The sequence below is a fragment of the Somniosus microcephalus genome, chromosome 11 (genome assembly GCF_052327205.1).
Source record: "Somniosus microcephalus isolate GS21.2 chromosome 11, FLI_Smic_1.0, whole genome shotgun sequence".
NCBI lineage: Eukaryota > Metazoa > Chordata > Chondrichthyes > Squaliformes > Somniosidae > Somniosus > Somniosus microcephalus.
The window spans coordinates 12,896,631-12,912,589 of NC_140997.1; the positions used below are offsets into that span (position 1 = coordinate 12,896,631).

The following is a 15,959-nucleotide window of genomic DNA, read 5'->3' on the forward strand; positions in this document are numbered from 1 at the left end:
CGAGCCCATTCAGTTCCGCTATTCAGTTAGATCATGGCTGATCTGTGTCTTAATTCCATCTACCCACCTTGGTTCCGTAACCCTTAATACTCTTGCCTAACAAAAATTTCAGTATTAACATTTTCAAAATTGTCCCTGGAACCATTGAATCTGTAATGGGAGGAGACTGAAGGCTTTGTCTGGATGGATGAGCTAGGATAGGCCAAGTAGACAGAGAGAAACTATTTCCGCTGGCTGGGGATTCTAAGACTAGGGGACGTAGCCTAAAAATTAGAGCCAGACCTTTCAGGAGTGAAATTAGGAAACACTTCTACACACAAAGGGTGGTAGAAGTTCGGAACTCTCTTCTGCAAACAGCAATTGATGCTAGATCAATTGTTCATTTTAAATCTGAGATTGATAGAATTTTGTTAACCAAAGGTATTGAGGGATATGGGCCAAAGGCGGGTATATTGAGTTAGGTCGCAGATCAGCCATAATCTCATTGAATGGCGGAACAGGCTCGAGGGGCTGAACGGCCTCCTCCTGTTCCTATGTTCCCAAGTAGTCTCACTCATTCATTCAATGTGTTGGCCCCTCTGTTTGTTCTTTCACTGTATTTTTTTTTTAAATAACACAATTCTGTTTCAAATGTACCTGTAAAATCAGAAGCCTTTTCTCTCGTGATGTTGTGAGACACGATTCTGCCTGTTGTTGGGACGAATTTCTCCCGATTTCATTCCTGTGTTCAGACTAAGTTAAATGAGAAGACTTTCTAATTCAAGCACCAATTCATGGCCTGTTGCCTGGGGGGGTGGTGCGGGGCTTCTCCTTGCTGTGTAGCTATGGCAATGAGTGACCTCATTGGGATCTGAGATGCCCTCCCCCTCGTCCCTCTTTACATTTGGAGATGTGGGGAGATTAAAGCAAAGTGGGCCAGGCACTACTTCTGATGAGATTTATAAATATCAACAAGTCTTGTTCTGAACCCAACAACGAAAAAGGTATCGGGTCATACCCAGGCCCGGTCGTGGCCACATCCAACGTTGCAGTGAGCTTGTCGAGCTGTGCACTGAGCTTCTCTCCCCAACCTGTGAGGACTTGTTTCCCTGGCACTCGAGCTGTGTGGGATGTGGAATCCAGTTTCATGCCAGCTGGATTATTGTGAGTCAGAATTGGGATTGAGCAATGAGACCGTGTCACAGTGAGAATGGGGCGGGTGGGCTGCAGTCCATTTTTCTTTTTGTTCTTTCTGGAACGCGGCTGCGTTTTCGACCCTCTGCTTAAAAAAATGACATCGAGTCCACAGCACGCAAACAGGCCGTTGGGTCCAGTACTGGCGTTTGTGTTCCACACAGGCCTCCTCACACCCCTATCATTTTTGGAAAAAGGGACACAAGTTTTTTTATTTGTTCATGGGATGTAGGAGAGTCTGGCAAGATCGCATTTATTGCCCATCCCTGGATGCTCTGAGAAAGTGGTATTTCATAGCAATTGTCTTTACTACTGAGTGGCTTCAAAGGGCATTAAGAATCCAGCACAGAGTGAGGAACTAGAAGAAAAATAACTTGTATTTATATAGCGCCTTTCACAACCTCCAGATGCCCCAAAGCGCTTTACAGCCAATGAAGTACTTTTTGAAGTGTTGTCACTGTTGTAATGTAGGAAACACGGCAGCCAATTTGCACACAGCAAGCTCCCATGGACAGCAATGACCAGATAATCTTTTTTTTAGCGATGTTGGTTGAGGGATAAATATTGGCCAAGGCACACTGGGGAGAACTCCCCTGCTGTTCAAAATAGTGCCCAGCTGAAAGGGCAGACGTAGCCTCGGTTTAACGTCTCATCCAAAGGCCAGCACCTCCGACAGTGCAGCACTCCCTCAGCACTGCACTGGCGCGTCATAGCCTAGTGCGGCACAGAAGGAGGCCATTCGGTAAATTGAGTCTGCGTCGGTAGCCTGGATCGTGTGGTCAAGCCTCTGGCGTGGGGCTTGAACCCACGACCTTCTGACTCAGACGCGAGAGTGCTACCCACCGAGTCACAGCTGACGCATGTCGGGGCGGCAGGTTCCCTTCTGCATCCTGAAGGACATGAATGAACCAGTTGGGTTTTTACATCTTATTTCCCGATGCGTGTCATTGATGGTTTATTGAATTACACATGTCACAACTTGTCAAGTTGAATTGAACTCCCAACCTTGGTGCTTGCTAATTCAGTAAAAATAACCCAGCAGTAACAATCTATCTAGCCATTGTGGTATCATAGAATCATAGAATGGTTACAGCATGGAAGGAGGCCATTCGGCCCATTGAGCCCGTGCCGGCTCTCTGCAAGAGCACCCCAGCTAGTCCCACTCCCCCGCCCTTTCCCCGTAGCCCTGCAAATGTTTTTCTTTCAGGTACTTATCCAACTCCCTTTTGAAAGTCATGATTGAGTCTGCCTCCACCACCCTTTCAGGCAGTGCATTCCAGGTCCTAACCACTCGCTGAGTAAAAAAGTTTTTTCTTATATCGCCTTTGGTTCTTTTGCCAATCACCTTAAATCTGTGTCCTCTGGTTCTCGACCCCTCTGCCAATGGGAACAGTTTCTCTCTCTACTCTGTCCAGACCCCTCATGATTTGAAACACCTCGCTACTGACATTTCTAAGCTATTTTTATTTGGTGTTTTCCGATCTCTCTCCGGGTGCCCAGGTGTGCCATGTGTTAATGGAGTGAGTTGTGCTGGGATCCAAGGGGAGGATTGTGTCCTCCCCTGTTGGTGGGAGGGAAGGATTACATGGTTGGGCCTCTGCTAATTGAGAAGGCCAAATAGCCCTATGCCGTGTAGACCACGGGAAGCATGTGAAGAGCCATCTGAAGCTCACATGGTGTAAACTTCCATCCGTTCTGTGAAGGAGAACCTTGGTCTTCTGTTTTAAGTCCTGTCTTTAATGCTATATTTCTGTTTTGCAGTTGGCGGAATGGCTCACATCAAGAGACCGGCCTCCGACTCGAGCGAGGAGCCGGTGCAGAAGAAGTCCACTCCCGAGGCCAAACCAAAACTCCCAAAGAATACGCCGACCCCCAATACTGCGCCGACCCCCAACAGTGCGCCGACCTCCAGGGTCGCACCAGTGGTGAGTGGCGGTTTCTGTCACATGGTGAAACTGGTAGCTGGGTGCTATCTTCATCCAACTCGGTAAACGCGTGTGTGATTTTTTGTTTCGGAACACTTGTGAACCTCTTGCCGCCTCAGTGCATTGTGTAACTGTGGTGTAGATCCTGTGCAGTTGAACACTCAGGAATCTCAGCTCCATGAGAAGAGGCTGGGGTTGTTCTCCTTCAGGCAGAGAGGCTTAAGGGGAGATTTGATCGAGGCGTTCAGAATCATGAAGGGTTTTTGATGGAGTAAATAAGGAGACACTGTTTCCAGTGGCAGAAGGGTCGGTAACCAGAGGACACAGATTTAAGGTGATTGGCAAAAGAACCAGAGTCAACATGAGGGGAAAAAAATAACGCAGCGAGTTGTGATCTGGAACGCGCTGCCTGAGAGGACGGTGGAAGCAGATTCACTAATAACTTTCAAAAGGGAATTGGATAAATACTTGAAGGGAAAAAATTGTAGGGCTCTGGGAAAAGAGCAGGGGAGTGGGACTAATTGGATCGCTCTACCAAAGAGCTGGAACAGGCACGATGGGCCGAATGGCCTCCTTCTGTGTTATATCATTCGACGATTCTACTGGCTATTCAGACAATGCGGCATCTTTGAACCATTGCAGCACACTGCCCAGTGTAGGACAGAGCCTCGTGCACTGTGGAAAGTGTGCGGTATGAACCATGGGCTATGCTGAGTTTGCTGATCTCAGTCTGGTTGGGCATGAGGCCTCAACAATGGGCTTCAGTGCCTGGGCTAGCGAGAAAAATCATCCAGGGTTCCTGCTCTTGTTTGCTGGAAGGTACCATGTGTGGGTTGATGATGGGATCGTGATGATTCAGATCAACCGCGATTTCATTAAATGGTGGAACAGGCCCAAGGGCTAAATGGCCTACTCCTGTTCCGATGTTCCTGTGGTTGTAATGTTCTCCGTGGTTGGCCAGCCTGTTGGAGCTCACTCTTGTACGTGATGACCATCCGTGTTTTACCTGAGCAGCAATCCTCCGAGTATCCATGTTCCCTGGTAAAAAGAATTAGCGGGATTCAAGCTTCCCATTTTCCTCTAAAATTGCCCCATAAGTCACCCTAGATCAGTTCTCCTCCTGTGCTACAGGAGTCAATGACACCTGTAATTGGTGGAACAGGCTACTGGTTATTGGAGAGGGGGAGAGCCAGGTGGAAGATTCAACTGGATACTGACTGTGCCAAAAGCTTTTGTGAAGTCACAAGATAGATGGAGATGAGGAAGGTCCGTCTTAGCCCATCCTTCCCTACCGAACCCTCGCCATCACAGCTTCCAGTTGTTTCTTAAATGATTACCACGGTTATCATCACTTCTCTTCCAGAAATGCCCACCTTGAAGTTCTGCCCTTCTCACCAGACCTGATGAAAGGTCATTGACCTGAAACGTTAACTCTTGTTTTTCTCTGCACAGATGCTGCCTGACCTGCTGAGTGGTTTTCAGCATTTCCTGTTGTTTTATCTGTACCTGGCGGTCCCCTCCATGCACTGATGACTCTTTGTGTGGAGGAACTTCCTAAGATCTTCCTCAGCTGGCAACTGTCAAGTTACTTGCCGGTTTAACCTCTCTCTGAACTGCTGATTCCATGACTGTGCTTGTTGGGGAAGCTTAGACCACACTCCAATCCAAGCTGCTCCATTTGAGGTTAACCAGCTCCCTCGCTCTGTGAGGTGTGCCATCCGGGAAAGTAAGAGTGACTATTGCGTCTCGGCACTGTGGGAAGAGAAACTGTCTCGGCGTTCCAATCGGTGGGGGAGTTTAGTGAGCCACTCTATTGGTTAAATGGAGAAATGAGTGCAAAATGATTGCAGTTTTTTTCTCTCCCTCCCCTCCAGAACAAAGTTCCGGTTCGTGGTGCGGGTGACCAGGCGAATAAATCGGGGACTTTGTCCAGTAACTGCGCCATCTGCAAAAAGACGGTTCTGTTGGTTCAGCGGTACTTAGTAGACGGGAAACTTTACCACAGAAACTGTTTCAGGTGAGAAGTAGGCCCGAATCTTCTGCTTTTGACTTCAGCTGCCTGGGCCCTGAGCTCTGGAATTCCCTCCCTAAACCTCTCCGCCTCTCTCTCCTCCTTTAAGACGTTCCTTAAAACCTACCTCTTTGACCAAGCCTTTGGTCACCTGTCATAGAAACATAGAAGATAGGAGCAGGAGTAGGCCATTCGGCCCCTCGAGCCTGTTCCGCCATTTAATGAGATCACGGCTGATCATCCAAATTCAGTACCCTATCCCTGCCTTCTCCCCATATCCCTTGATCCCTTTAGCCTTAAGAAATATATCCAACTCCTTCTTGAATATATTTAATGAATTGGCCTCTACTGCCTTCTGTGGTAGAGAATTCCACAGGTTCACCACTCTCTGGGTGAAGAAATTCTTCCTCATCGCTGTCCTAAATGGCTTACCCCTTATCCTTAGACTATGACCCCTGGTTCTGGACTCTCCGACCATCGGGAACATCCTTCCTGCATCTAGTCTGTCCAGTCCTGTTAGAATTTTCTAAGTTTCGATGAGATCCCCTCTCATTCTTCTAAACTCCAGTGAGTACAAGCCCAATCGACCCAATCTCTCCTCATACGTCATTCCTGCCATCCTAATGTTTCCTTATGTGGCTCGGTGTCAAATTTTGTTTAATAATCGCTCCTGTGAAGCGCCTTGGGAATGTTTTATTACGTTAAAGGCGCTACATAAATGCAAGTTGTCGTCGTGGCACTCGGGCAGTCGAGACCAAGTGTAGTCTTAAGGTGAAGCAGGTTTAGAGGGCAGGGGATAATTGGACCAGGGTGAGAGATGTAATGTAGTACCCATTTTAAAGTCGTACATTTTGTTATTTTTGTATTTCCATTATAAATCCCTTTGTCCACGTTTAGAATGGAAACCGTGGCTGTAAAACGTGTTCACGCTGTAGTTCCACCTTCCCGATGGTGCTGGAGCGCCTACACTGGTAGGAGGGTGTCATTGCAGTTTGAGAGTCAGATTCCATTCTCAATATGGACAAAGGGATTTATAATGGAGGGCAATTCTATTCCGATCTAAAAAATTTAATATACCAATAGACAGAAAGAACTTGCATTTATCTAGCGCCTTTGACATCCTCAGAATACCCCAAAAACCCTTTACAGCCAATTAATTAGGTGCTGTCACTGTTTGTAGGCAAATGCAGCAGCCAATTTTGCATAGCAAGCTCCCACAAACAGCAATGAGATAATGACCAGATAGTCAGTCTGTTTTTTGTGGCATTGATTGAGGACTAAATGTTGGTCAGGGCGCTGGGAGAACTTCCCTGCTCATCGATTAGCACCATGTCCATCTGAGGGGGCAGGCAGGGGCCTCAGTTTAACATCTCATCTGAAAGACGGCACCTCCGACCATGCAGCACTCTCTCGCTGATGTGTTAACTTAGATTACGCGCACAATTCTCTGGAGTGGGGCTTGAACCCATGACCTTCTGACTCTTAGAGGTGAAGGTGCTACCACTGAGCCAAGGCTTGACACTGGGATTGATGCGCTGGGTTAAGCACTGTCCATTTATCTTTGGGGCATGAGTTCAGATCAGCCCAGTGTGAGAGAGAGAACGACTCCTTTGCTGGTTGTAATGGAATAATGCCACACTGGTGTAGTGGGGGGCTGGTTGCCTGAGCTTCGGGCTGAGGTATGTTGGGGCAGAATAAGTTGCGGGTCGACTGCGCATCTCTTTAGGAACAGAATGAGGCCATTCAGCCCCTCGAGCCTGTTCTGCCATTCAGTTAGATCATGGCTGATCTGCATCTTAACTCCATCTACCTACTTTGGTTCTGTAAGGATAAGGGGTAAGATGCAGGAAGGATGTTCCCGATGGTCGGGGAGTCCAGAACCAGGGGTCACAGTCTAAGGATAAGGGGTAGGCCATTTAGGACAGAAATGAGGTGGAATTTCTTCACCCAGAGAGTGGTGAACCTGTGGAACTCTCTACCACAGAGGGCGGTGGAGGCCAGTTCATTAAATATATTCAAGAAGGAGTTAGATATATTTCTTAAGGCTAAAGGGATCCAGGGGTATGGGGAGAAAGCAGGGACAGGGTACTGAACTTGGATGATCAGCCATGATCGCATTGCATGGCAGAGCAGGCTCGAGGGGCCGAATGGCCTACTCCTGCTCCTATCTTCTATGTTTCTATGTAACCCTTAATCCCCTAACAAAAATCTATCAATCTCGGTTTTGAATTTTTCAATTGACCCCCAGCCTCAACAGCTTTTTGTGGGAAAGAGTTCCAGATTCCACTCAATGTTTTCGAGGGGAGACTGGATAGGCACTTGAGGGAAATAAACTTGCTGGGCTACGGGGATAGAGCGGGGGAATGGGACTGACTCGATTGCTCTACAGAGAGCCAGCACGGACTCGATGGGCCGAATGGCCTCCTTCTGTGCCGTTATGTCTGTGACTCTATTTCCACTACCCTTTGTGTGAAGAAGTGCTTCCTGACATCACTCCTGAACGGCCTGGTTCTAATTTTAAGCTTACGCCCCCTTGTTCTGGACTCCCCCCACCCGCTCCCCCCCCCCCCCCACCAGAGGAAATAGGGTAGATCAAGAGAAAGCTATCAACTCCTTTAATCATCTTAAACACCTTAATTAGATCACCCCTTAATCTATACCCAAGGGAGTACAAGCCTATTCGACGCAGCGAGAAATGTGATGGCTGGGAACACTTGATGGGTCCCTGAAATAGACAAATATTCCATGCACTAAACCTGCAGCCGAAGCGAAGTATCTTGACGTAGTCACTGCCCCTTTAATTGGCTGTTCGATCTCCTGGCTGTTAATCCTCACCAATGACTCGAATCAAAGGCTGCAACTGTCCAGAGCTCAGCAGTCGTGGGCAGTCTTGGACGCTCTACAGGGCGGGAGCGTGTGAAGCATGGAGGGTCAATACAGGGAGTTTGGAGCTGATCCAGGTGAAATGTCAGGCGAGGATTGAAGGAATTCTGACAAAAGAATCCTTTTTGAGCACATTCTTCCACTTGCTCATCAACATCCTTTGCTGGTGTCTCAGAAGGGAAACTTCATGTTTCTAAACAACAAAAAAACTGGGGTCTATGAGTTGCTCCAGCATTGCCTTGGCAACTGCGTCAGGCTACAGAAGGACAGGAAGGCCTTGCTACTTGTAGCTGGCCAATAGTAGGGGTGCTCGATGGTTCAGCTGGTCGAGGCAGTGATTTGCTGAGCCACACAGACCGGGGGGAACTTGATACTGAGGGAGTGCCGCACTGTCGGAAGGGCAGTACTGTACTGAGGGAGTGCTGCACTGTCGGAGGGTCAGTGCTGAGGGAGCGCTGCACTGTCGTAGGGGCAGTACTGAGGGAGCGCTACACTGTCGGAGGGGCAGTATTGAGGGAGTGCTGCACTGTCGGAGGGGCAGTACTGAGGGACTGCCGCACTGTCGTAGGGGCAGTACTGAGGGAGTGCTGCACTGTCGGAGGGGCAGTACTGAGGGACTGCCACACTGTCGGAGGGGCATTACTGAGGGAGCACTGCACTGTCGGAGGGGCAGTATTGAGGGAGCGCTGCACTGTCGGAGGGGCATTACTGAGGGACTGCCGCACTGTCGGAGGGGCAGTACTGAGGGACTGCCGCACTGTCGGAGGGGCATTACTGAGGGAGTGCTGCACTGTCGGAGGGGCAGTACTGAGGGAGTGCTACATTGTCAGAGGGGCAGTACTGAGGGAGCGCTGCACTGTCGGAGGGGCAGTACTGAAGTAGCGCCGCACTGTCGGAGGGGCAGTACTGAGGGAGCGCTGCACTGTCGGAGGGGCAGTACTGAGGGAGTGCTGCACTGTCGGAGGGGCAGTACTGAGGGAGTGCTGCACTGTCGAAGGTATCGTGTTTCGGATGAAATGTTAAACAGTTGGAGTATAGAAGATCCCATGGCCACTATTCGAATGAGCAGTGGAGTTGTCCCCGGTGTCCTGTCCAACATTTATCGCTCAGCTAACATCACTACTGTGCACAAACTGGCTGCTGCGATCCCTACATTACAGCCATACTTCATTGGCTGTGCTAATTCAGCTCATCTTAACCGAGGTGATGGAAGGGGTGTTAAAATCGGCCTCAGAGCCACCGATTTCGGCGGTGAAAGTTGATCAGGGTCTCTGCTCCTAATCCCTACTCTTGTGTCCCTGAGATGTGGTGAGTGTAGCGAGCTCGGGAGGAACAGATGACTGTGGACCTCTGGTTCCCAAAGCTCTCCACCACTGGGGGTTCTCCTCACCTCGTGTCTGGGTCTGTTGTAGACTCATTGATATAGATCCATTGCTGTGTTTGGTCAACAACTCCATTATCGTTGTATCATGTGACTAGCGGGATGGTAGAAGGGGAAAAGATGGACCTGTGGCGGTACCACTGGTTGTCCCTTACATTGAGACACATAATTCCCTTTAACTTACCTTACTGTATGTTTAACTTACCTTTTGGGGCCGTTGCCCTTTTAACTTACCTGTTGGGGCCATTGCCCCTTTAAGACGCGCCCTAGCGTGCTGACGTCACGTCACGTACGACGTGATGTGCGTGCTCCGGCACAGCCCGGCCTCGCGACTTCGGCCTCAACGGCCAGCCGACAGGAGCGACGCGATCTTCCGCTCCTGCAGCAAGCACCGGCACAGCCCGGCCTCACGACCTCTGCCTCAACGGCCAGCGACGCAACAACGCGCATCACATGACGCCCTAAGCGCGGGAAACGCGAGCAACGTGATGACGTCACAACACAAACGCAATGACGTCATCACGCTCCCCACAGGACTGCGAACTCAGTCCTCGTGGAGTCCCCGCTGGGACAAGACCTACACCACGGTGCTCCTACAGTCAGCCATCTTACCTGCTATCTTATCTGCTGTAATTAGCCTGTTCCTGTAAATAAACAACTTTTTAATAGTTCGTCGAAGTCAAACTCTCTTATTTAGTGGCGATCCACATGAACCGCTACAGACCTCAGTCTTATTTTGTTTCAGAATTTTTATGAGATGTGGAGGGAAATCAGCCAGAGTCCCTTCTATCAAACACTCCCTTTAAGCCGGTGGCTGTGTAGACCTGATTAAATGACTGCTCTTAACGTGTAGATTAAACTTGAATACAACCCCACTAGTTCCGCTCACTCGCTCACATTGTCTTCTCCCTCTCTCTTCCTCCTTCTCACGTGCCGCAGGTGCAAACAATGCTCCAATACCCTCATGGCTGGTGCATACAAGACCGGACCTTTGCCTGGGACTTTCATCTGCATCAACCACCACGCCAAGGCTGCTGAGAGTAACAACAACAACAGCAACTTCATCAGCCCCTCGTCACGGGGGCTCGGCCCCAAACCCAACGAGCCGGCCCCAACCATCCACAGGCCTGTGGTCAGCCATGTGACTGGCCCCGCTGCGGTGACACCCCCCCCCAAACAGGCCGAGGCCTCGCCGGCAGCTTTCAAACTGGGGAGTAGTTCTGCGGAGAGAACGCAGGCCGCGAAGCAAAGGTTCCTGAGCCCGGGGTCCCCGGGGAAAGGGGTATTATCTCAGTCGGGATCTCCCGCAAGCCCACTCCAGTCCCAGGATCCTGTGCGAGGGCGGCAGAGTCCGATGGAAATCACGACACCGGGGTCTTGGTCGCCTGGAAACCAGGAGCGCGCCAACGTAGCGTTGAAGAGTCCAACTCCAACCGCCAGGCCCAGCACTGAAGCGGACAAAGATAAAGCTCGCTCAGTGCTCCAGAAGAATTTGCTCTTTGACAACAACAACAATCGCAGCCAAGGCGTTGCCTCATCTTCCCGGTTTAACACGGGTAAGCCTGCAGGGCCGCTGCCCATCAGTCACCAGGCCACCAAGACCATAACCCTGGACGCGAGCAACCAGAGGAATGTTCAACCGGGAGCCAGGCCGTCAGCGACTCCAGAACAAAGGGGCGAGGCCAACAATGCACAGGCCAAAGGCTCCAAATGGAGGCCCATCTCCACTGTGGAGCCATCGCCACATCCTGCGGTCACGGGAGGTGGAGCCAATCCTGAGGCGGTGCTCACGCCATTGACGGACAGAACCGCACGTGCTTCGCTGAACCGGGCCTCCAGCATGAATGAATCAACAGGCCGTGGATCGACTCTGGCCCAGCAGGCAAACAGTAAAGGTTAGTTCTCCATCTGGCTGGCAAAAGCTGGCACCTCCTGTTTCACATAATATAATAGCAAAATACTGCAGATGCTGGAAATCTGAAATCACAACAGAAAATGCTGGAAATACTCAGCAGGCCAGGCAGCATCCGTGGAGAGAAAAACAGAGTTAACGTTTCAGGTCTGGGACCCTTCATCAGAACTGGAAAAAGCTGGAGATGTAACAGATAGTAAGCAGGTGCAGAGACAGCGGGGGTGGCGGGGGGGGGGGGTGGTGGGGGGAGGAATTGAAGGAATACACTGTGCTTTTGTAAGAGGCAGGAAAGATAAAATGTTACAAATGGGAATGGCAAAATCATACAGCATGAAAAATGGGGGCAGGGGGTTATTGCCTGAAATTGTTGAACTCAATGTTGAGTCCAGAAGGCTGTAAAGTGCCTAATCGAAAGATGAGGTGCTGTTCCTCGAGCTTACGCTGAGCTTCATTTGAACAATGTAATAGGCCGAGGACAGAGAGATCAGAGTGGGAGTGGAGCGGTGAATTAAAGTGACAGGCGACCGGAAGCTCAGGGTCACCCTTACGGACTGAACGGAGGTGTTCCGCAAAGCGGTCGCCCAATCCGCGTTTGGTCCCCCCAATGTAGAGGAGACCGCATCGTGAGCAGCGAATACAGTATACTAGATTGCAAGAAGTACAAGTAAATCACTGTTTCACCTGGAAGAGGTGTTTGGGGCCCTGGACAGTGGGAAGGGAGGAGGTAAAAGGGCAGGTGTTGCATCTCCTGCGCTTGCACGGGAAGGTGCCAGGCGAAGGGGAAGGGCTGTTAGGGGTGATTTCACTACCCACTGGGTGCCAATCAGACCCTTCGGAAGAGGCTTTGCTGTCTTTGACTTGAGCACATAATCTAGGCTTGCAGTTGGGCGGGGTACTGAGGGAGCGCCGCACTGTCAGGGGTGCCGTCTTTCGGATGAGACGTTAAACCGAGATCTCTTCTGCCCGTTCAGGTTGATGTACGCTATTCCATGACACTGTTTGAAGAAGAGCAGGGGGGAGTTCTCCCCGGGGTCCTGGGCAATGTTCATCCCTCAACCAACATCACTGAAAACCGGTTAACTGGTCATTTCTCTCATTGCTGTTTGTGGGATCTTGCTGTGATCAGTTGGTTGCCATATTATTCTACACAACTCTGACTGCATTGAAAAGTATTTAATTGGACGGAAAGCAGTTTGGGATGTCCTGGGGACTTTGATAAGTTGCTATATTCTTCAGTTATGTGGAGAGCCAGGAGAAGCTGGGATTGTTCTCCTTAGAGTAGAGAAGGTTAAGGGGAAATTTAACGGAGTAGTTCAAAATTATGTGGGGTTTTGAGAGACACATGGGGATACATGGGTAAACCACTTTGAAAAATTATACCAGAAAAACACACTAGGACCAGAGCAACACCAAATACGCAAAAAACTTGAAAAGCTTGAAATGGCCATAAAAGATAACCAAAACCCGCTAGACGCCATAATAACAGAAAAAGAACTTCTTGAAAAACTCAAGGACCTGCGACCAGGAAAAGCTTGCGGGACAGACGGCATACTAAACGAGATGATTAAACACGCAGACGACAAACTGAAACTGGCTATCCTAAAACTCTTCAACTTGGTTCTGAGTGTCGGTTATTTCCCTGACATCTGGAACAAAGGACTCATAACACCCATATACAAAAGTGGGGACAAAATCGACCCAAACAACTATCGAGGCATCTGTGTAAACAGTAACCTGGGGAAGGTATTCTGTAGCATCATAAACAAAAGACTTATAAACTTCCTTGAAGAGCACAATGTCTTGAGTAAAAGCCAAATTGGATTCCTGCCAAACTATAGAACATCCGATCATATCTTCACCCTACAGACCCTAATTGACAAACACGTTCACCATAACAAAAGCAAAATCTACGCATGCTTTGTAGATTTCCAGAAGGCTTTCGACTCCATCTGGCATGACGGTTTATTCCTGAAACTTATCGAAAGCGGGGTAGGAGGGAAAACATATGATGTAATTAAATCAATGTATACAAACAATAAATGTGCAGTTAAAATTGGAGACAAACAAACAAAATACTTCCCACAGGGGCGGGGGGTGACGCAGGGCTTGCCAATCTCACCGACACTCTTTAATATTTACATTAATGGATTGGCAAAACTACTTGAACAATCTACAGCACCCGGCCTCACCCTATATGAATCCAAGGTTAAATTCCTCCTCTATGCCGACGACCTGGTTCTGCTGTCACCAACTAAGGAGGGTCTACAGCAGAACCTGGACCTGCTGGAGTCGTACTGCCAGACTTGGGCCCTGACAATAAATCCCCAAAAAACCAAAGTCCTTGTGTTCCAGCAAAGATCCAAACAACATGGACCCACAATAAATTTCACAGTAGGAACAACCAAAATTGAACAAACCACTCACTACACATACTTGGGCTTAAAAATCAGTTCTACGGGAAACTTCAAACTGGCTGTGAATGAACTGAAAGAGAAAGCAAGAAGGGCTTTCTATGCCATCAAAAAATCAATCCAAATAGAAATCCCAATTAGCATTTGGCTCAAAATTTTCAAATCAGTAATTGAACCAATTGCACTCTATGGCAGTGAGGTCTGGGGACCACTAACACAACAAGATTTTGCAAAATGGGACAAACACCCAATTGAGATCCTACATGCGGAATTCTGTAAAAGTATCCTCCGGACTCAAAGGAAAACAGTAAACAACGCATGCAGGGCGGAACTAGGCCAATACCCATTAATAATCACTATCCAAAAAAGAGCCACCAAATTTTGGAATCACCTACAAATGAGCAACCCCCAATGCTATCACTACGACGCCCTGAAATGCCAAGAAGCTGACCATAAAGAAGAATACCCTCAGTCAACTAGTCCTGGGACTCAATAAAGTAACTAATAACAATACTAACAATAACCAGCCCCAGGACAGTGACAGGGTAACACAAAGAATTCGACCCAACACAATCGTCGCTAAGCAAAAGGAAAAATATCTGTCATATTGGGCAGAAACAACAAAAACCCAAAGCAAACTCAATTGCTACTTGGCCCTAAACAGACAATACAACATAGCTGATTACCTGACCATGGTAAAGGATAACAAACTGAGAAGAACCTTGACAAGGTACAGACTTAGCGAACATAGCCTAGCGATCGAAAAAGGCAGACACAGGCAGACCAGGCTGCCAAGAGAAGACAGGATATGCTCTCACTGCAGTCAGGGAGTAGTTGAGACAGAGATGCACTTCCTCACAGCCTGTGGAAAATATCAGGGCATCAGAGAGAATTTCTATCAAAAATTCTCACAAATATGCCCTGAATTCAGAAATCTGACTGACAACCAAAAACTCCCATTCCTACTGGGGGAGGAGAGAAGCTGTGTAACACTGGCGGCACACTATGTTACAGCTTGCCATGAACAGAGGGACAACCAGTAAACTAAGACAAGAGTATATATAAACAAGGCGAAAATATATTTATAAACTCAGGGATATACCTGTTTATACACTGTATGAATGGAACCGCGTTTATGTGTTCAACCATAAATGTATTTTGATGCTTTGGCAACATAAGATGTACCTTATCATGCCAATAAAGCGATTTGTATTGTATTGTATTGAGTAGCTAGAGAGGAACTGCTTCCAGTGGCGGGAGTGTCAGTAACCAGAGGACACAGATCTAGGATCATTGTAAAAAGAACCAGAGGGGAGATGAGGATAAATTTTTTTACGCAGCGAGTTATGATCTGGAATGCACCACCTGAAAGGGCAGTGGAAGCAGAGTCAGTAATAAATTTCAAAAGGGAATTGGATAAATTCTTGAATGGGAAAAGATGTGCAGGGCTCTGGAGAAAGGGCAGTGGAGGGGGTCTAATCCTTCAGCTCTTTCAAAGACATGATGATTCCTCAGGACTGCCCCTCCGACAGTGCGGTGTTCACTCAGTACTGCTCCTCCGACAGTGTAGCGCTCCCTCAGTACTGCCCCTCCGACAGTGCGGCGCTCCCTCAGTACTGCCCCTCCGACAGTGCGGCGCTCCCTCAGTACTGCCCCTCCGACAGTGCGGCGCTCCCTCAGTACTGCCCCTCCGACAGTGCGGCGCTCCCTCAGTACTGACCCTCCGACAGTGCGGCGCTCCCTCAGTACTGCCCCTCCGACAGTGCAGCGCTCCCTCAGTACTGCCCCTCCAACAGTGCGGCGTTCACTCAGTACTGCCCCTCCAACAGTGCGGCGCTCCCTCAGTACTGCCCCTCCGACAGTGTAGCGCTGTCTCAGTACTGCCCCTCTGACAGTGCTGTGCTCCCTCAGTACTGCCTCTCCGACAGTGCGGCGCTCCCTCAGTACTGACCCTCCGACAGTGTAGCGCTCCTTCAGTACTGCCCCTCCGACAGTGCAGCACTCCCTCAGTACTACCACTCTGACAGTGTTGTGCTCCCTCAGAACTGCCCCAGCGACGGCGCAGCGCTCCCTCAGTACTGCTACACCTACAGTGCAGCGCTCCCTCAGTACTGCCCCTCCGACAGTGCTGTGCTCCCTCAGTACTGCCCCTGCGACAGTGCAGCGGTCCCTCAGTACTGCTACACCTACAGTGCAGCGCTCCCTCAGTACTGCCGCTCTGACAGTGCAGCGCTCTCTCAGTACTGCCCCTCAGACAGTGCGG

The 15,959-nt window shown here is 49.3% G+C and overlaps 1 protein-coding gene across 1 annotated transcript in view; it reads left to right on the plus strand.

Annotated features, from left to right (window-relative positions):
• Nucleotides 1-15,959, plus strand: part of micall2a (mical-like 2a) — a 251,359-nt gene that overhangs the window by 179,393 nt on the left and 56,007 nt on the right. The window contains exons 4-6 of the mRNA XM_086000237.1: nucleotides 2,935-3,098; nucleotides 4,973-5,115; nucleotides 10,313-11,268. Coding sequence (XP_085856363.1) covers nucleotides 2,935-3,098; nucleotides 4,973-5,115; nucleotides 10,313-11,268 — 1,263 coding nt within the window. The remainder of the gene's footprint in view (nucleotides 1-2,934; nucleotides 3,099-4,972; nucleotides 5,116-10,312; nucleotides 11,269-15,959) is intronic.